Genomic DNA, 21,099 nt, shown 5'->3' on the forward strand with positions numbered 1-21,099 from the left:
CTCCTCTTTCACTTTCATCAAGAGGCTTTTTAGTTACTCTTCACTTTCTGCCATAAGGGTAATGTCATCTGCATATCTGAAGTTATTGATATTTCTTCCAGCAATCTTGATTCCAGCTTGTGTTTCTTCCAGTCCAGCATTTCTCATGATGTATTCTGCATATAAGTTAAATAAGCAGGGTGACAATATACAGCCTTGACGCACTCCTTTTCCTATTTGGAACCAGTCAGTTGTTCCATGTCCAGTTCTAACTGTTGCTTCCTGACCTGCATACAGATTTCTCAAGAGGCAGGTCAGGTGGTCTGGTATTCCCATCTCTCTCAGAATTTTCCACAGTTTATTGTGATCCACACAGTCAAAGGCTTTGGCATAGTCAATAAAGCAGAAATAGATGTTTTTCTGGAACTCTCTTACATATATACACTCTCCATTTTAAATCTGAAAATTCAAATATGATAGCTCAGAAGTTTTTTAAAAATCTCTTTACTGTTTTTTTCTTCTAAAACTGCTTTGAGCCTGCATATTATTCTCATATTGGACTTCCTCGATGTGCTTTAATATTTTTAAATATTTTCATTCATGATTTCCATACCTTTGTATTCATTCTTTATACTACCAATATGCTCTCTATTGATTGAATGGTCTATGCTGTTTTTGAAAGTGAGCATTTTATAATTTTTATGTGGTTTAAAAAAAAAAAATCTCAAGCCAAATTTCCAGGAACTCTTCTATGCCCTCCAGTGCCATGCTCTTAAGGTTTCTTATTTCATATAAATTTGTGTATCCATATATATATATATATATATATATATATATATATATACACACACACATGTATCAACTTTTAAAGTTTTTCCTTCAAATCCTTTTTTAAAGCTACTACATTTCTTTAAATGGCTTGATATCACTCTTTATCTTTGAATGTTAATTGAGTAGGTCCTCCTAAGCACCTGAATATTTTAAGGCAGAATTTCTTTTGCAGTAGTGAACCAGTAGGCAAGCATTATTTGGGCAGTTGGTTGAACTGTATGAGGAGAAAGCTCTTTCTTCTCAAAAGTAAACTGGGAAAGGCTATTCTGACCCTCTGGCTGCAATGCAAAACCAGCCCCTTTCAGAGCTGTATACAACAACCAGGCAGGAGTAGGTGCCTCGTCCATCACCAGCTGCCCATTCCCACTCCAGAGCTCTGTGTCCAGCCTCATCTGCAGAATTAAGCATCTTTCAATTCCAAGAATCCTTCATGCCATCTCCAACTCAGCAAGCACTGACATACACCTGTATCTTGTTTTATTAGAACTCAACACCCTGTCTATCTGTGATTTCCTCTAGATTACAACCATTCACCCAGTTATTTAAACATTGTGCTCTTTGGCAGAATATTGAGACCAGGTAGACCCCTATTGGACCAAGAGATGAAGTTTCTCAAAAACCAGGGATTAAATGTTTGGATTTTAACTTAAGGGCAACAGGAATCCACTGAATTTTAAACAGGTGAATGAATGTGATTAAATCTGTAGTTTAAGAAGAAATAATCTAGCTTCAGTCTGCTCATATCCCTGGGGGCAGGAAGAGTGGCTATAATGGAGACTATAAGAGCCTCGATTAGGGCAGAAATGAAGGCTTAAATACAAATACAGCTGAGTGGAGATTTAGGTGTACAATCAGTGGTACCTGGTGGTAGACTGGTTATTGGGGCTGACGGAAAAGGAGACGTTGACCAGGTTTTTTGGTGAACCTGGTGGATGATTAACTCTACAATGATGCATAAAACACAGTGGAACATATTTATTTTGGAAATGATGTATCCTTGCATCATCTAATACCCATGTAGCAGTATATTTATAAATTCCTAGAGAAGGACTGACTAAAGAGTGTGAGCAATTGAATTTTGATACATATGGCTACAGTGTTCTTTAAAACTGATTTGGGGGTGGGGGTTAACTAACACATGAAAAATGTCTTGCTGTCGGTTTGATTTTTACTTTTAAAAAAATGTTTGAGAGTAAGAATGAACCTCTTCTAAATGTTTGGAAGACTAGAAGACAGTTATCTATTAATCTCCCTGCTCAATTTTCTATTGGTGATTTTTTTTTCCTTATAATTTTTAAAACCTTTTTATCTAGTGAGGAGATCAGGTCTCTGTGGCCAAACCATTGCAAATATTTTTATCAGTTATCTATAGAATATTTTGTTATCTACAGAATGTTTTAATTCTTATGTAATCAAATTGCTCAATTTTTTCTTCTATGATTTCCTAGTTTTCAAATAATGCTTAGGAAGTCTTTATTCCATACTTATTTAAATGTCATGCTCTCATTCTTTTACCTAGTATTTTCATAGTTGTATCTTTAAACTTATTTAATTCATATACAACTGATTTTGATGAAAGGAGATAAGACTTCACAGATGCCTACTCATGACCCTAAAACATTCACTGAATAACCCATAAGTTCCTCCTTTATTATTTTAAAATAATACTTTTTTAAAGCCATGAATTAAATTTCTGCATGTATATCTCTATTTTTGAAATCTCCATTCTGATCCATTGAACCTATCTATTTTGGTGTTGATCAAAACTGTTTCAGTTACTGTGATGTTATATTTATTATCCATTGAGGCTTATTCCATTCACCACTCTTAAGAAACCTATATGTAGGTCAGGAAGCAACAGTTAGAACAGTACATGGAACAACAGACTGGTGCCAAATAGGAAAAGGAGTACGTCAAGGCTGTATATTATCACCCTGCCTATTTAACTTATATGCAGACTACATCATGAGAAACACTGGGCTGGAAGAACCACAAGCTGGAATCAAGATTGCCGAGAGAAATATCAATAACTTCAGATAGGCAGATGACACCACCTTTATGGCAGAAAGTAAAGAGGAACTAAAAAGCCTCTTGATGAAAGTGAAAGAGGAGACTGAGAAAGTTGGCTTAAAGCTCAACATTCAAAAACTAAGATCATGGCATCTGGTCCCATCACTTCCTGCCAGATAGATGGGGAAACAGTGGAAACAATGTCAGACTTTATTTTGGGGGGCTCCAAAATCACTGCAGATGGTGACTGCACCCATGAAATTAAAAGACGCTTACTCCTTGGAAGGAAAGTTATGACCAATGTAGATAGCATATTGAAAAGCAGAGATATTACTTTGCCAACAAAGGTCCATCTAGTCAAGGCTATGGTTTTTCCAGTAGTCATTTATGGATGTGAGAGTTGGACTGTGAAAAAAGCTGAACGCTGAAGAATGGATGCTTTTGAACTGTGGTGCTGGAGAAGACTCTTGCGAGTCTCTTGGACTGCAAGGAGAGCCAACCAGTCCATCCTAAAGGAGATCAGTCCTGGGTGTTCATTGGAAGGACTGATGCTGAAGCTGAAACTCCAATATTTTGGCCACCTCATGTGAAGAGTTGACTCATTGGAAAAGACTCTGATGCTGGGAGGGATTGGGGGCAGGAGGAGAAGGGGACGACAGAGGATGAGATGGTTGGATGGCATCACTGACTCGATGGACATGGGTTTGGGTGAACTCTGGGAGTTGGTGATGGACAGGGAGGCCTGGTGTGCCGTGATTCATGGGGTTGCAGAGAGTCAGACACGACTGAGCAACTGAACTGACTGAACTCTTTTTTTTTAATTGATAGTCTTACTTGGTTATTTTCTAAATAGACTATAACTAGACTGTTTTGAAAAAAAATTTGATATTTATATTAAGTGAAAGTGAAAGTTGCTCAGTCCTGTCCAACTCCTTGGGACCCTATGGACTATTATAGTCCATGGAATTTTCCAGGCCAGAATACTGGAGTGGGTAGCCAGTTTCCTTCTCCAGGGGATCTTCCCAACCCCGGGATCTGATCCAGATCTCCCACATTGTAAGCAGATTCTTTACCACCTGAATCGCCAGTTTAATTTCCAGATTGATAGATTAATTTGGGGGGAAATTCTTACCTTTATTATGTTTAATTTTCTTAGTCAAGAGAATCTCTATTCACTTATTTGTGTCTTCTCCTTTGTGTATAAAATTGATAACTTTCTGATTTTTATTTGCATGAGAAAAAACTATTGTTTAGTCACCTCTAGTTAAGAGCTTTATAGGTGACTGTCTTTGACTTTCCACATATAAAAGCATATCATTTGCAAATGATAATTTTCTTTCCAATTTTTAGGATGTTTTTCCTCTTTCTCTTATCTAATTGCATAGGCCAGTAACTCCAGAACAGTATCAAATAATAGTGATGACAGTATGCAGTCTTGTTTTGTTTTCTCTGACTTTACTGGAAATGTTTTAGGTGTTTAACAAATAAAAGCTTTACCAGCTTTCGGCAGAAAAAAGCCATACACTGTTTCTGTACTTTCCAGTTGTCCTAGGTTTTCCTCGTTAGCTTTCGTCTAAAATCTTCAAAGTTGGAAACTCCGTCCATTCGTGTAAAGATAAATTACAAAGTTTGGGCAGTATCCATTACTCCAAAGGAAAAACTGTGGAGTGCGGACAGTCAGAGCAAAAGGTTAGAAGTTCCTTTAGGACAGGGCCAAGCTCTGAGAGTCACTCTATAGAAGGAAGAACCGGAGCGTGGGGAGGAGTCGGGGCCACCCCCGCCCCCAGCCTCGCGTAGGTGCCACCCGCGGAGATGAAATGTGAGCCCGGGTGGCCGAAGACGCTGGATCCGCTGCTCAGCCTGCCGCCAGACCGCCCCGGGGACAGACAAAGAGACCTCGGCCACAACGCAGCCCCGCGCGGCCGCCCGGGCTCCCCGCGAAAGCTCCCAGCGCGATGGCCGGGTCACCGCGCCACTCCGCCATTCAGAGCGCTACCCGCTCCATCTGAGCGCCCTCCGGCGCCCCCATCCTCTCCCGGTGCTGGGCTCGCCCTTGGCTTCTCTACAGACCGGTTCTGCCTGTCCTTCTGTCCTGGCGCGCCACCTCCGGCCACCGGTTTGGATGGACGCGCGGAGGGTGCCCGGGTGTCCAGGGGTCTTGCTTCCGAAGTTGGTCCTACTCTTTGTCTGCGCAGGTCGGTGACCTAGGGCGGCGGGAGCGGGGGAACTGGGGCTCCGGGCGGCGCTGGGGTCACTGTCCCGGCAGCGCGGGTTGAGCGGGACGCGGTGGGAGGTCAGAGGCTGGGTGGTCCCTGCCGGCAGGAGAGAACCCCGCGCGCGCCCGCCCGGGGCTCGACCTCCACGCGGTTCTGTTTTGTCCCTTTCCTTCCACGTGTCCTTTTCTCTCTCTCTCTCTTTTCCTTTCTCTCCGTGGAACAACTATTAATAACCTCAACCCCACATTTAAGGGATTTTCTTTTTATTTTCTGGATAGGGTGAGAGTGGAGACTGAGCGGTGGAAGGAAAGCATTTTTTTTTTTTTTTTTCTTTAAGCACCTGAAGTTCAGAGATATCACTAAGATTTTCAGATAAACTGGAGACTTTTCAGTAAAGGCTACCGCTGCCTTATTCCACCTTCACATGCTGAATATTCCAGATTTTTCTTTTCAGAAACCAACCCCAAAAAGCCATAGACTGGTGTTTTCATTCTTTAGAGGATGATTATCAAGTGTGGTGAACAGGGCAACTGGAAGCTTTGAGTTGAAATATACGGTTTTCAAGAGGCATAAATTCACCCAGCGTCTAATTTGTTTTTGCTGAGCTTGTTAAGCCCTTGTTTATAGATGAAGAGTATCTCATTTCCTTCATCCTAATTTTTCTTGGCTAGAATTGCTAGCTAATATTTGATGTACCAAAGCGGTTTTCTTTTTTTTGCGACTGATGTCAAGCCCAAAATGGTCTTTCCTTAGTTATTAACTTAGTATAAAGTTAATTGCACATGCAGTTTTCCATCTGCTTCATATTTTTATATGAACAGGATAAAAGCAGAGTTTTTGTAAAATTTTTCATGTCTCTGACTTCCTATAATAAAAGCCACAGACTTACCTATGACCTTGCAATACTAAATTTATATATAGTACTGTGATTTACCTTTTCATATTTGCAAAAACAATGGCACCCGAAATGAAGATGGTCTTCAGTATTCTTACCTGAACGTCAACAGAATTGAATTTCTCATTCAGCCTTGGGAGAAATGAGTCACAATGATAACTCCTATAGAAATTTACACTCTATTTTTAAAAATGTAAATTAGTGGTCATCTGTGAGTTGTTTCAAAGATATTTTATTATAAGGAAAATGCTGACCTTCAAATACAGAATGCATAAAATAGGGAAAGTACTTTCTATTTAATGAGAGTCCACATCGTAATGTGTTTCCAGCACTTACTTCTTTTACTTAAGTCCTATAAAGTCTGCAGAATTTGAGAGTCTAACAGAATCAATTGCATTAATATCCATTTTATATTAAAATCTTTTCATTAAGTGCTTCGGAGCAGTGGCAATTCTTTTCACTTCCACTGTTTACCAAAAGAAAACAAAAATGAGAAAATAGAATACAGCTAAGTGAAATTTTAATACCTTCACTCATCTTCAACCACATCATTGAACAATTTTTCCTTGTTCTTTTGTCTATTTCATTCTCTTTGGTGAGCTGAAGCTTCTGATTTTCCTTCCCTTCCTCCTGTTGCCCCAGTGTTAAGTGCACACCCCACCCCACCCCAACCCCCAGGATTCAGGGAACCCAAGCACCCGGCCAGCAGGGAGCTTGATCAGTGTAGAAGTTTTTACTCCATTCATTCCTTCTCTCCATCTGCATCCCTCCTCAGTACATTACAAAGTCATAACTCACCAGTGCTAGGTCAGCTTATCACCTTTGATAAGAAATGATTAGCTAATGCATTTTTGATATTAATTCCCGAGCTCTTTACTTCAGAGGCTTCTTTATGCTTGCAGCATTTACTCAGCTACTGTTTATTGAGTGAAGTATGCTGAGTGATGCCTAGAACAGAGGTCATACTTTGAGTCTTGTCTAGAAGATAAAGTGTCCCTGTTACTCGACATTATAGAAAGCTGTATGATGGAAGAGAGACAATGGTGTACTTTAGGTATTCAAAGGAGGAGACTTTACTGCTGACTTAAGAGTATATGCTCCGTAAAAATGATGTCTGTTTCATTTAGCATAATATTCTCAGAGACTAACAAAATGCCTGGCCCATAAGAGGAGTGCAATAAATATTTGCTCAGAGAATTTAAATTGAGGAGGTTTTTGGGTTTTTAGGCCTAAACCTTTGCAGAATAAGGAAGCTTTGGACATAAGAAGATGAAGTAGGATAATGTGTGAACAAAGGCAGAAATCATGAGAAGTGTAAAAACACAATACAGTTGGGTTGGAACTAAGAGATAAGGCTGGAAGTGAGGATTGGGATGAGATGGGGGAACACTACAGAAATAGAATTAATCCAGAAGTAAAGTGAAGTCAAGTCGCTCAGTCGTGTCCAACTCTGGGACCCCATGGACTGTAACCTACCAAGCTCCTCTGTCCATGGCATTTTCCAGGCAAGAATACTGGAGTGGGTTGCTATTTCCTTCTCCAGGAGATCTTCCCGACACAGGGACTGAACCCCTGTCTCCCGTATAGTAGGCAGACACTTTACTGTGTGAGCCACCAGGGAAGTCCAGAATTAATCCAGACACCCCGTTAAATGGATTGTCAGCTTTAACGGGACAAAAACCTGTCGATGCATTGTCCGTGTGTGTGTGTGTGTGTATGTGCGCGCATACACACATACTCAGTCCTGTCCACCTCTTTGCGACTCCATGGACTGTGTAGCCCGCCAGGCTCCACTGTGCATAGAGTTTTCCAGATAAGAAGACTGGAACGGGTTGCCGTTTCCTTCTCCAGGGTATCTTCCCGGCCCAGGAATCAGACCCATGTCTCTTAAGTCTCTGACATTGGCACGCGGATTCTTTATTGCTGAGCCACCTGGGAAGCAGTCGGTAACCTGAATTATTTTCCCCAAAGAAAATATATTAATACAGGATCCATTTGTTAGCAAAATAAAAGCAAGGTTTCTATACCTGAAGCATTGTGTTTGACTTTGGAGTCACTTTTGGAAAGAAATCCAACGGAGTGTTTATATTATTATCTAACTCCCACTGCAGGCTACAAAGACAGGATTTGGCCAAGGTTTTAACCTTCCTGGCCTGTGCCAGTGATTTCTGTCCCCTCCCTTTCCTTCCTTTCTGATCCTTAGCTGTAGATTACAAGAGCCAATTCTGAGCAAGTGCTTGGAGCCAGATGCTTTCCTGTCCTACACATTCCCTGAGAAGGGAGTTGGGAGGCTTCTTCCAGATCCTGCCTTAAAGTCACTGAAGGAAATTGGAGCTGGCTAATTTTCAGGAATATTAACTTGAATATTAGTAGTAATATTATTCATCTTCTGAGGGCCATTGGGATGTTCCATGCTTTCGCAAGTGAGAAGTTGTCTCCGTTTTGTCCAAACTGTGATCTTTATGGGAATATTTTCAAATGAACTGGAGAAAGCAACTAACCTCTCAAAAGAAGTTTGAGGTGTGATTGACTTCCAGGTTTGGAAATGTGATTGTGAGTGTATTTGTCATGCTAGTAAAACTTCCCTTTTCAGTTATTTCAGATCCCTGGGTCTGGAGGATCCCTGGAGAAGGAAATGGCATCCCATTCCAGTATTCTTGCCTGGAGAATTCCATGGACAGGAGAGCCTGGCGGGCTACAGTCCATGGGGTCACAAAGAGTCAGACATGACTGAGCAATTAACACACACTTTCAGTTGTTTAATTCTGGGAAGCAGACAAAAGTGCTGGAAAATGCCATAAAAATAATAAACAGTGTGTGACAGGATCTAAGTATTTGCTGCAGGTATAATCCAGCTTCTTGGCAACAAGACTTGGGGCTTGGTTTCCTGAAACGTTGGCTCAAAATATTTTGATAACACTGTGTCCTTATAATAATAGTAATTGAATCTTTGATAATCATGGAGAGCTTAATAAGATGTCACTGTCTTGGGTGTCGTTCAAAAAGGATCCCGTGAAGCTACTGAAACATTACTTGTCCTGCTCCACCAGAGTAAGGCGGTATGTCAGCTCTCCCACTCTCTGAATGGCTTTTAGGTGCACAAAGCAGAACATCCCAGCTAAGTGCTTGAGATAACTGAGCAGTCTAAATATTTGAATTAAATAATACTGAAAATGAGAGCTATGGAAATTCCCTGGGAAAATGGTAAAATAAATTGCAAAAGCATACACAGCATATTAATGCAAAAAGCATTAATGTCAATAAATCATTAGATCATGTTTCTGTCTTCAAAATTTTAAAGTGGATTTAAGTAGAGTTACTGAATCTTACAAAGGTAATTATTTTCCCTTTTCATGCCTTCTTACCACATCCTTGAAGAAAACATTAAGGTTTTTTCATTTATGAAGTAGAAATAAAATTGAGGGAAAGAAAACATGAACTTTTCACTTGTTCCATAAAGGTCATACATTATTGATAGAGGTGAATGAACTTTGCTAGTTTTGTGATCACATCAATTTGTAGGGAGGTGATTTAAAAGCCAAATCTATATTTTCCTCTCTAGACAAATCAATTACATGGACCTGCAGGCATAAATATAACATTTACACTTTTATATTATGACTTTGACAGGAAAACAAAAGTCTTATACAATTTTGATAAGAATTATTGCCTTCGGAGATTGAGTTGGAAATGACCAATTTTGTGATTCTTCACTGTGTAACTCAAATTATCAGACTATACTTACACGTTTTCTTACATGTACCTGAAACTCACATATCCATTATAATTTATACCACTGATTATAACTGATTGTAACTAAAAGATAGGGCTTCCCAGGTGGTGCTAGTGGTCAAGAATCCACTTGCCAATGCAGGAGACATAAGAAACTCAGTATTGATTCCTGGGTCGGGAAATCCCCTGGAGAAGGAAATGGCAGCCCACTCCAGTATTCTTGCCTGGAGAATCCCATGGGCAGAGAAGCCTGGTGGGCTACAGTCCATGGGGTTGCAAAGAGTTGGACATAACTAAAAGATAGCCTTCACTTGTTAAACAGAAATCATTTAGATGAAATATAGAAATTTTTTGACAGGTAGAGTGACTTTTATTCAACATTTGGTATAATTTTCCTTGCCAAAAACATAGAAAAAAAGACAATAATTTGGTTTTGTCAGCTTCGGTATGTCCCTTTTTAATCAGAAAATTCTTTCTCCCTTCACATAGTGCTGTTTCATAGCTTGTTGATTCTTAAATCTGACATTAAATAAACCCTTAATTATTCACCAGTTAATTATCTATAGGAACTTTTTCCCACAGCTGATTCCAAATGGATTGATAGGCTATGCAGACTCATATGTGTTACCTTATGTATGCATGCTGCAATTATGGAGACAAAAATGGTAGAGAAAAGCATATAATGCACTGTCATGAAAAACATTCATTATTTAAAAATGATTTCCAGTTGTTACTATTCATGTCAACATTTTCCATCAAATATATTTAGGATTAACACTCTGAAGTCAAAATACTCTATCATTTAAAATTTATTGTAAGAACTCTGTTGACAAATTGAATGTCTGATTGTTTGGATCATTCATTCCTCCCTTCCTGGTCTCTTTCAACCCACTCTGACTGCCCATTATGGTGCTTGATGCAGGAGATTCCAAGAATGGTCTTTGCCTTTTCTAGATTTATGTTTGATAAAGAAGAACAGAGCTTCCCAGGTGACTCAGTGGTAAAAAAATCTACCCGCCAATACAGGAGACTTGGGTTTGATCCCTGAGTCAGGAAGATCCTCTGGAGAAGGAAATGGCAACCTCCTCCAGTATTCTTGCCTGGGGAATCCCAGGGACAGAGGAGCCTGGCAGGCTCCGGTCCATGGGGTCACAAAGACTCAGACATGACTTAGCAATTAAAGAACAACAAGGAAGCAAGACTAGTCCAAATGTTTACAAATGTTTTAGAATTCTGAGCACTTTGAAAATCTAAATGCACTAAAGAGTGGTCATTGATCAATTAAGATGCAAAATAAAGTAATTTTTTTGTAAAGCTGCGATTTTAGAATAGTAACTATGTGGATGTGGTTTTTATTTTGTAGAGGATTGCCTTGCTCAGTGTGGCAAAGACTGCAAATCTTACTGCTGTGATGGAACCACACCTTACTGTTGCTCCTACTATGCCTATATTGGGAATATTCTTTCGTGAGTATTAATCACATTTGGCAATATTGATACTCTTTCCTTTGCCCAGTTATGTTTTCAAAAAGTGCTAAGTTATAGTTTTGAGTAGGAAATTTTAAGATTTGTTGTTGATATAAAATCCTTACTGGAGATTCTAAACACGCATGACAGTCTAATGTGTCATTTTTTTTCACTAAATGTGTAAATTAATATACAACATAAATTGCTTTTATTAGACATTTAAAATATATTCTTTTATTGCTTAGTTTGTATTTATGATAATAGTAATAATAATGTCCTAAGTAGACCATATTCATAATATCCATCCCTTTTTTAATGTTGTAAATGATATATTTTTGTCTGCTTTGTTAAAATATTAGAATTTGTCATTTAATGATAGCCAGTTTATTTTGCCACCCATGTATTTGTCAGACTCATCCAGTAGATATCAGGGGAAAGAAACTTTATAAATAAAAAACAATTGAGACATGAAAGGTCAGTTTTTACCTAAGCAACTTCAGGCAACAAGATTAGAGCCTAAGAAAAGCTAGGTGGCAACAATGTAACCTGATAACCAACTACAAAATCAGTGAAACATAACGCAGAGAATATGTTAAGCATTTGTGTATAACTAATTAAGAATTTGTTTTAGAGATGCTTCTGGGTAAGGGAAATGGACAAGCAGAAGCTGCCTGCAGGGTTGTATGTCTGAGAACTGTGTAACTCTGTCCTTCTACACACACCTTCAAGTTGAGAAATAGAAGTCAGAGAATTAAGAACATATGAATTTCACCCATGGGTGACCATCACTCAAGGCTTTCAGGAGTCTGCTTCTGTCCTCCTTACTTTGTATTTTTCAAGTGACAATCAGGATGATTTGAAACTGTTTTGTTGTGACTTAGTCTGTGTTCTATGAAGGCTTGAGTAGAGCCAGGAAAGATCCCTCACTGAGTGATACATGCCTGACCATTTTAGGCATCTGTCCATTGAGAAGGTCTGTAAATCATCCTGTTTCCTGAGAACAGAAAACCCGGCGTAGCATACACTTTCTAGACGCAGAGTGGGGTTGATCTTAGAGGTTATGTCTCGCTGAATAAGGCCAGAAAGAATCAGAGTTCAGGATATTTTTGAAGATTGTCATGGTGATGGAAGAAATGCCAGGTTGTCATAAATACTGATGAATAGAATTTTAACATTCTTTGAGATACATATAAATTCTAAATAAAATGGTTTTCCTCATTGAAGACTTGGTAGAAAAACGTTAAGTCCCCTTACATTTAGAGAACAATAAGAATCAGTTACCTTTGCCAACAAAGGTCCGTCTAGTCAAGGCTATGGTTTTTCCAGTGGTCATGTATGGATGTGAGAGTTGAACTGTGAAGAAGGCTGAGCGCCGAAGAATTGATGCTTTTGAACTGTGGTGCTGGAGAAGACTCTTGAGAGTCCCTTGGACTGCAAGGAGATCCAACCAGTCCATTCTGAAGGAGATCAGCCCTGGGATTTCTTTGGAAGGAATGACGCTAAAGCTGAAACTCCAGTACTTTGGCCACCTCATGTGAAGAGTTGACTCATTGGAAAAGACTCTGATGCTGGGAGGGATTGGGGGCAGGAGGAGAAGGGGATGACAGAGGATGAGATGGCTGGATGGCATCACGGACTCGATGGACGTGAGTCTGAGTGAACTCCAGGAGTTGGTGATGGACAGGGAGGCCTGGCGTGCTGCGATTCCTGGGGTCGCAAAGAGTCGGACACGACTGAGTGACTGAAATGAACTGAACTGAACTGAACTGAAGAATACCTTAAGTAAAAAGACAAATAATGATGTTTCACATTTGTATATCATTTCTTGCTTTTAAAATAAAGTACTTGATTACTAAATTCAAATTTTATTTGTGGGTTGTCTTCACACTCCCGAGGCTGCTTGTTCCAGGCAGATGTGTGAGTGGGCCTCATAGGTGGTATAGGTTTGAGCAACCTGGGATCAGAATGCCTCTGTGACTCTTTGGTTCTCTGGCACCTGGCCCAGGTCTCTGCCCACTAACTGCATCATGGCATGCATTGTGCTCCTATTTCTCACCTCTTAGATACCGCCACCCTGATCAATATATATAGAAGACATTAATACTTATAATCAAAGTGCTTAAATATTTTTAAATTTACCATTGGGCTTTACATGTTTTATATCTACAATCAGATTGTTCTTTTTTTTTTTTAAATGGTACCTGTCCTTTGAACTGATTTCATCACTTGGTTAAGAATTCATTGAGTTATATATTTATCTAGGTTTTTAGGGCCATGTACTTGTTATGTTTAAAAAACAGAATTGTGTTCTGTAGATGGCGGAAATAAACACAGATGGCATAATATTTCAGGCAGTTAAACTGAATTTTCTCTTTAAAATAGAAGCCACCAAGTAATTCCCTTGCTAAACAATTCTTAGAGAAAAAAAGAGCTTTAAAGTGTTTTCCCCACTGGATAAAAAATACATTTTCAGGATTTCCAGTTATTGTTTAAGATTTGAAAAAGTTGACTCCACCCAAAGCTTTCCTTTTTTTTTTTTTTTTTTGAATTAGGGTGAGGGGAATAGAAAAAGAGCAAATAATTCCGAGAATGCTTACAGAAGTTCTTTCATGCACATGTTTTCAAATATTACTATTTTGGAACTCGTAAACTCTGCTTCCTCTCTTGCAAGCATCTAGGCACACTCTTCTTTTTCTTTAATTTAAATTTATTTATTTTAATTGGAGGCTAATTACTTTACAATATTGTGTTGGTTTTGCCATACATCAACGTGAATCCACCACGGGTGTACACGTGTTCCCAATACTGAACCCCCCTCCCACCTCCCTCCTCATACCATCCCTCTGGGTCATCCCAGTAGGCACACTCTTAGTAAAATCATTTTAATCATCCTAACAGAAAATTTAATCTTCGTGGTCATCAGTAAGGTAATAGGGAAGAAAGCAGTAAACATACTGGAACGTTATGTATCCTAAATGAATAATTTTATAAATTGGTTTTAATTTGGTTTCTAGTCTTATTTATTTTTAAAATAAAAAATGTCTTGGCTTAGTTTAAAATGAGCTAAAGAGAATATAAACTACAATTTGGGTCATTGCAGACTCTGTATAAATTGGTAAGGTCAGGCACACTTGATCCTTCTTGCTGAGACCTCTCTTCAAAATAATCAAAGTAGAGATATTTAGCCCTTAATTCTGCTTATTTCAGCTACCCTTTCTAAACTTTTAAAAATTAACCATTAAGAATTGTTTTCAAATAGATCCCAAAAGCTAGCATTCAATTTACCTTTTAGTTTGAAAGTATTATTTGACTCCGATCTCTCCCTTTTACATATTTTATATTCTAAATATGAGTTAATTTTGACAAATAAATTCAGATCTACCCCCTTTTTCAGTTAGAAAATTTTAAATTCACATCTTGTGAAAACAATTTAAAAATTAAACTTTAAAAAATACTTTTAACAATCAAGATATAATTGATATGTAACATTATATTGATTTCAGATGTACAACATAATGATTTAATATTTGTATATACTGCAAAATGATCACTACAATAAGTCTATTTGATGTAAATCTATTAAAAATGGCATGCCTACTTTTGCTCATTATGGTCACAGATATTCACTTCCATATAGAAAAGTAACAATGTTAGTTTTTAGAATTTAAGGATAATTTTTCCAAAAGTCAACATTATATGCAATCAATTATTTACAAATATATATTGAGTGTCTGTTACCATGGCAGCAAAGGATCCAAAGATGAATAAATGATGTTGCCTGACCTTTATGATCTTTCAGTCTAATAAGAGAAAAAGATGTAGACAAATAATTCTAATTCAGTGAATTAATCTATGAAGTGTTATTGAAGGGCTGAGAAGAGAGAAAGCAATTAAGTGTGTGTATGTGTGTGTGTCTAGAAAGAGATGAGGCTTTAGAAAAAGCCTCATAAATATGAAATTTGAACAGTTTTAAAGAAAGTAGATTTTTATATAAGTGAACAGTGAAGAAAAGGAAGTGGATTCCAGACAGAGTCTCTGCTATAAACACAGAGATTTAATAAAGGAAATGATCAGTTTGGGAAAAACCATGTTGGTCAGTGTTGCTAGAAAAGGAAGGTTAAACTTTAGGTAAGACAAAAGGTAGATACTTACTTTTATAGACTTTTATTGATAGATTACATAATCTTATTGGTCATGTCTAACAAAACTAAAATAAAATAATTCAGTATATTTCTGGAAATAAGATAGCTGGTTTCATGTAGAAAGGACACATTCTTAGATCTCACTAAGTGAAAGTGTTAGTTGCTCAGTTGTGTCTGACTCTTTGTGACCCCATGGACTGTAGCCCATAGGGCTCCTCTGTCCACAGAGTTTTCCAGGCAAGAATACCGGAGTGAGTTGCCATTGCCTTCTCCAAGGGATCTTCATGACCCAGGGATTGAACCCAGGTTTCCAGCATTGCAAGCAGATTCTTTACCATCTGAGCCACCAGGGAAGCCCCTTAGATACCACTAAGATGAGGGACAAAGGTGAGAAGCCACCAAATGAAGATTATTTTTATTTATTCCATAGAGAAAAGATTTAGAGTGAACACTTTGAGATATTATACTTTTTAGTACCATTTATGATGGAATGTATGACTTGGGAACTATTGGTCCATTTTTGACATTTTTTAAAAATTTATTTATTTTTCACTGAAGGATAATTGCTTTACAGAACTTTGTTGTTTCCTGTCAAACCTCAGCATGAATCAGCCATCAGTTCAGTTCAGTCACTCAGTCGTGTCTGACTCTTTTGTGACCCCATGAATCGCAGCACGCCAGACCTCCCTGTTCATCACCATCTCCTGGAGTTCACTCAGACTCACATCCATCAAGTCCGTGATGCCATCCAGCCATCTCATCCTCAGTCGTCCCCTTCTCCTCTTGCCCCCAATCCCTCCCAGCATCAGAGTCTTTTCCAATGAGTAGACTCTTCTCATGAGCTGGCCAAAGTACTGGAGCTTCAGCTTTAGCATCATTCCTTCCAAAGAAATCCCAGGGACTTCCCTGGTGGTCTAGTGGTGAGGGCTCTGTGCTCCCAATGCAGGAGCCCTGGGTTCGATCCCAGGTCAGGGAACTAGAACCCACACACCACAACTAAAGATCCCACATACTGCAGCTAGGAGCTGGTGCAGCCAAATAAATTTAAAAAAGAAAGAAAGAAAGAAAGAAATCCCAGGGTTGATCTCCTTCAGAATGGACTGGTTGGATCTCCTTGCAGTCCAAGGGACTCTCAAGAGTCTTCTCCAACACCACAGTTCAAAAGCATCAATTCTTCGGCGCTCAGCCTTCTTCACAGTCCAACTCTCACATCCATACATGACCACAGGAAAAACCATGGCCTTGACTAGACAGAATCAGCCATAGGTATACAGATATCCCGTCCCCTTTGAACTTCCCTCCCATGTCCCTCCCCACCCCACCCCTCTAGGTTGATACAGAGCCCCTGTTTGAGTTTCCTGAGCCATACAGCAAATTCCCGTTGGCTACCTGTTTTACGTATGGTAATGTAAGTTTCCATGTTACTCTTTCCATGCATCTCAGCCTCTCCTCCCCTCTCCCCATGTCCATAAGTCTGTACTCTATGTCTGTTTCTCCACTGTTGCCCTGCAAATAAATTCTTCAGTACCATTTTTCTAGATTCTGTATATGTGGGTTATAATACAATATTCATCTTTCTCTTTCTAATTTACTTCACTCTATATAATAGGTTCTAGGTTCATCCACCTCTTTAGAACTGACTCAAATGTGTCCCTTTTTATGGCTGAGTAATATTCCATTGTGTATATGTACCACAACTTCTTTATCCTTTCATCTGTTGATGGACATCTAGGTTGCTTCCATGTTCTAGCTATTGTAAATAGTACTGCAATGAACAATGGGATACATGTGTCTCTCAATTTTAGTTTCCTCAGGGGATATGCCTAAGAGTCAGATTGCTGGGTCATATGGTGGTTTTATCCCTAGTTTTTTAAGGAATCACCATACCATCTTCCATAGTGGCTGTGTCAGTTTATATTCCCACAAACAGTGCAAAAGCATTCCCTTTTCTCCACACCCTCTCCAGCATATATTGTTTGTAGAGTTTTCGATGATGGCCATTCTGACTGGTGTGAGGTGATATCCCGTTATAGTTTTGACTTAATTTCTCTAATAATGAGTGATGTTGAGTATCTTTTCATGTGTTTGTTAGCCATCTGTATGTCATCTTTGGAGAGATGTCTGCTTAGGTCTTTTTCCCACTTTTTGATTGAGTTGTTTGTTTTTCTGGTATTCCATTGTATGAGCTGCTTGTATATTTTGGAAATTAATCTTTTGTCAGTTGATTCATTTGCTATTATTTTCTCCCATTCTGAGGATTGTCTTTTCACCTTGCTTATAGTGTCCTTTGCTGTACAAAAGCCTTTAAGTTTAATCAGGTTCCACTTGTTTACTTTTGTTTTTATTTCCATTACTTTAGGAGGTAGGTCATAGAGGGTCTTTCTTTGATTTATGTCATTGAGTGTTCTGCCTATGCTTTCCTCTAAGAGTTTTATAGTTTCTGGCCTTACATTTAGGTCTTTAATTCATTTTAAGTTTATCTTTGTGTATAGTGTTAGGAAGTGTTCTAATTTCATCCTTTTATGTGTAGCTGTCCAGTTTTCCCAGCACCATTTATTGAAGAGGCTATCTTTGAAAAATAAGGTACCTATAGGGGCATGGGTTTATTTCTGGGATTTCTATCTTGTTCCATTGGTCTATATTTCTGTTTTTGTGGCAGTACCATACTGTATTGATGACTGTAGCTTTGTAGTATAGTCTGAAGTCAGAAAGGTTGATTCTTCCAGTTCCATTCTTCTTTCTCAAGACTGCTTTGTCTATTCAGGGTCTTTTGTGTTTCCATATGAATTGTGAATTTTTTGTTCTGGTTCTGTGAAAAATGCCATTGGTAATTTGATAGGGAGCGCATTGAATCTGTAGATTGCCTTTGGTAGTATAGTCATTTTCACAATATTGATTCTCCCTACTCAGGAACATGGAACATCTCTCCATCTGTTTATGTCATCTTTGATTTCTTTCATTAGTGTCTTATAATTTTCTATGTACAGTTCTTTTGCCTCTGTAGGTAAGTTTATTCCTAGATATTTAATTCTTTTTGTTGCAATGGTAAATGGGATTAATTCCTTAATTTCTCTTTTTGATTTTTCATTGTTAGTACATAGAAATGCAAGTGATTTCTGTGTATTGATTTTGTATGCTGCAACTTTGCTAAATTCACTGATTAGCTCTAGTAACTTTCTGATACTATCTTTAGGCTTTTCTATGTACAATATCATGTCATCTGCAAACTGAGAGCTTTACTTCTTCTTTTCTAATCTGAATTCATTTTATTTCTGTAGCTAGGACTTCCAGAACTATGTTGAACAACAGTGGTAAGAGTGGACACCCTTGTCTTGTTCCTGATCTTAGGGGGAATGCTTTCAGTTTTTCACCATTGAGAGAAATGTTTGCTCTAGGCCATGTCAAGGCAGGTTCCTTTGATGTCCATTTTTGAAGTTTTAATCATAAATGGGTGCTGAATTTTGTCAAAGGCTTTTTCTGCATCTATTGAGATTATCATATGGTTTTTATCTTTAAATTTATTAATATGGTGTATCACATTGATTGATTTGTGTATATTGAAGAATCCTTGCATCCCTGGAATAAACCTAACTTGATCATAGTGTATGAGCCTTTTGACATGTTGCTGAATTCTGTTTGCTAAAATTTCGTTGAGGATTTTTGCATCTATGTTCATCAGTGATATTGGCCTGTAGTTTTCTTTTTTTGTGTGTTGTCTTTGTCTAGTTTTGGTATCGGGTTACAGTGGCTTTATAGAATGAGTTTGGAAGTGTTCCTTCCTCTGCAATTTTTTGAAAAAGTTTTAGAAGGACAGGCATTAGCTCTTCTCTAAATGTTCGATAGAATTCTCTTGTGACGCCATCTGGTCCTGGGTTTTTGTTTTTGGGGACATTTTTGATCACAGCTTCAATTTCAGTGCTTGTAATTGGGTTGTTCATGATTTCTAGTTCTTCCTGGTTCAGTCTTGGAAGAATGAACTTTTCTAAGAATCTGTCCATTTCTTTCAGATTATCTATTTTATTGCCATATAGTCATTCATAATAGTCTCCTATAATCCTTTGTATTTCTGCATTGTCTATTATAACCTCTCCTTTTTCATTTCTGATTTTGTTGATTTGTTTCTTCTGTCTTTCTTTCTTGATGAGTCTGGCTAAATGTTTGTCAATTTTGTTTGTCTTCTCAAAGAACCAGCTTTTAGTTTTATTAATTTTTACTATTGTTTCTTTCATTTCCTTTCCATTTATTTCTGCTCGGATCTTTTCTTGTTTCTTGATATATGATTGTATTGCTATAAACTTCCCTCTTAGGAGTCCTTTTGCTGAATCCCATACGTTCTGAGTTATTGTGTTTCATTGTTATTTGTTTCTAGAATTTTTTTAATTTTTCTTTTGGTTTCTTCAGTGACCTGTTGGCTCTTTGGAAAGGTGTTGTTTGATCTCCATGTGTTTGTGTTTCTTACAGTTTTTTTTTTCTTTTAATTGATATCTAGTCTCATAACATTGTGATTGGAGAAGATGCTTGAAACAATTTCAATTTTCTTAAATTTACTAAGGTTTGATTTGTGACCCAAGATGTGGTTTGTCCTGGAGAATGTTCCATGTGCACTCTAGAAGAAGGTGTATTATTCTTCATCTGGATGGAGTGTCCTGAAGATATCAATGAGATTCATTTCATCTAATGTATCATTTAAGATTTGTGTTTCCTTATTAATTTTCTGTTTTGATGATCTGTCCATTGGTGCGAGTGGGGTGTTAAAGTCTCCTACTATTACTGTGTTACTGTCAATTTCTCCTTTTATGTCTGTTAGTGTTTGTCTTATGTATTGAAGTGCTCCTATGTTGGGTGTCTAGATATTTACAATTGTTATGTCTTCCTCTTGGTAATCCATTGCTCATTATGTAGTATCCTTCTTTATCTCTTGCGATCTTCTTTATTTTAAGATCTATTTTGTCTGATACTAGGATTGCTACTACAGTTTTCTTTTGCTTCCCATTTGCCTGGAATGTATTTTTCCATCCTCTCACTTTCAGTCTATATGTGTCTTTAGGTCTGAAGTGGGTTTCTTGTAGACAACATATATATGGGTCTTCTTTTTGTATCCATTCAGCCAATTTGTGTCTTTTGGTTGGAACATTTAATCCATTTACATTTAAAGTAATGATCAATATATATATGTTCCCTTTGCCATTTTCTTAATTGTTTGGGGTTGATTTTGTAGATCCTTCTTCTCTTGTATTTCTTGACTATATAAGTCCCTTTAACATTTGTTGTAAAGCTGGTTTTGTGGTACTGAATTCTCTTAAATTTTGCTTGTCTGAAAAGCTGTTTATTTCTCCATCAGTTTTGAATGAGATCCTTGCTGGGTACAGTAATCTTGGTTGTAGATTTTTCCCTTTCAGTATTTTAAATATATCCTGCCATTCCCTTCTGGCCTGCAGAGTTTCTGCTGAAAGATCAGCTGTTAAGCATATGGGGTTTCCCTTGTATCTGTGTTTAGTCTTTGTTAGTTTGATCAGTATGTGTCTTGGCATGTTTCTGCTTGAGTTTATCCTGTATGGGACTCTCTGTGCCTCTTGGACTTGATTGACTATTTTTTTTTCCATGTTGGGGAAATTTTCAACTATAATCTCTGCAAAAATTTTCTCATACCCTTTCTTTTTCTCTTCTTCTTCTGAGACCTCTATAATTCAAATATTGGTGTGTTTGATATTGTCCCAGAGGTCTCTGAGACTGTCCTCAGTTCTTTTCATTCTTTTTACTTTATTCTGCTTTTCAGAAGTTATTTCCACCATTTTATCTTCCAGCCCACTGATTCGTTCTTCTGCTTC

General features: G+C 38.1%; 1 protein-coding gene across 1 annotated transcript in view; it reads left to right on the forward strand.

Annotated features, from left to right (window-relative positions):
• Positions 1-4,662: 4,662 nt before the first annotated feature.
• CYYR1 (cysteine and tyrosine rich 1) overlaps positions 4,663-21,099 on the forward strand; it is a 116,739-nt gene continuing 100,302 nt past the window's right edge. Inside the window, exons 1-2 of the mRNA XM_068972414.1 lie at positions 4,663-5,015; positions 11,027-11,129. Coding sequence (XP_068828515.1) covers positions 4,943-5,015; positions 11,027-11,129 — 176 coding nt within the window. The 5' untranslated portion in view covers positions 4,663-4,942. The remainder of the gene's footprint in view (positions 5,016-11,026; positions 11,130-21,099) is intronic.

This window comes from Capricornis sumatraensis, chromosome 1 (genome assembly GCF_032405125.1).
Source record: "Capricornis sumatraensis isolate serow.1 chromosome 1, serow.2, whole genome shotgun sequence".
NCBI lineage: Eukaryota > Metazoa > Chordata > Mammalia > Artiodactyla > Bovidae > Capricornis > Capricornis sumatraensis.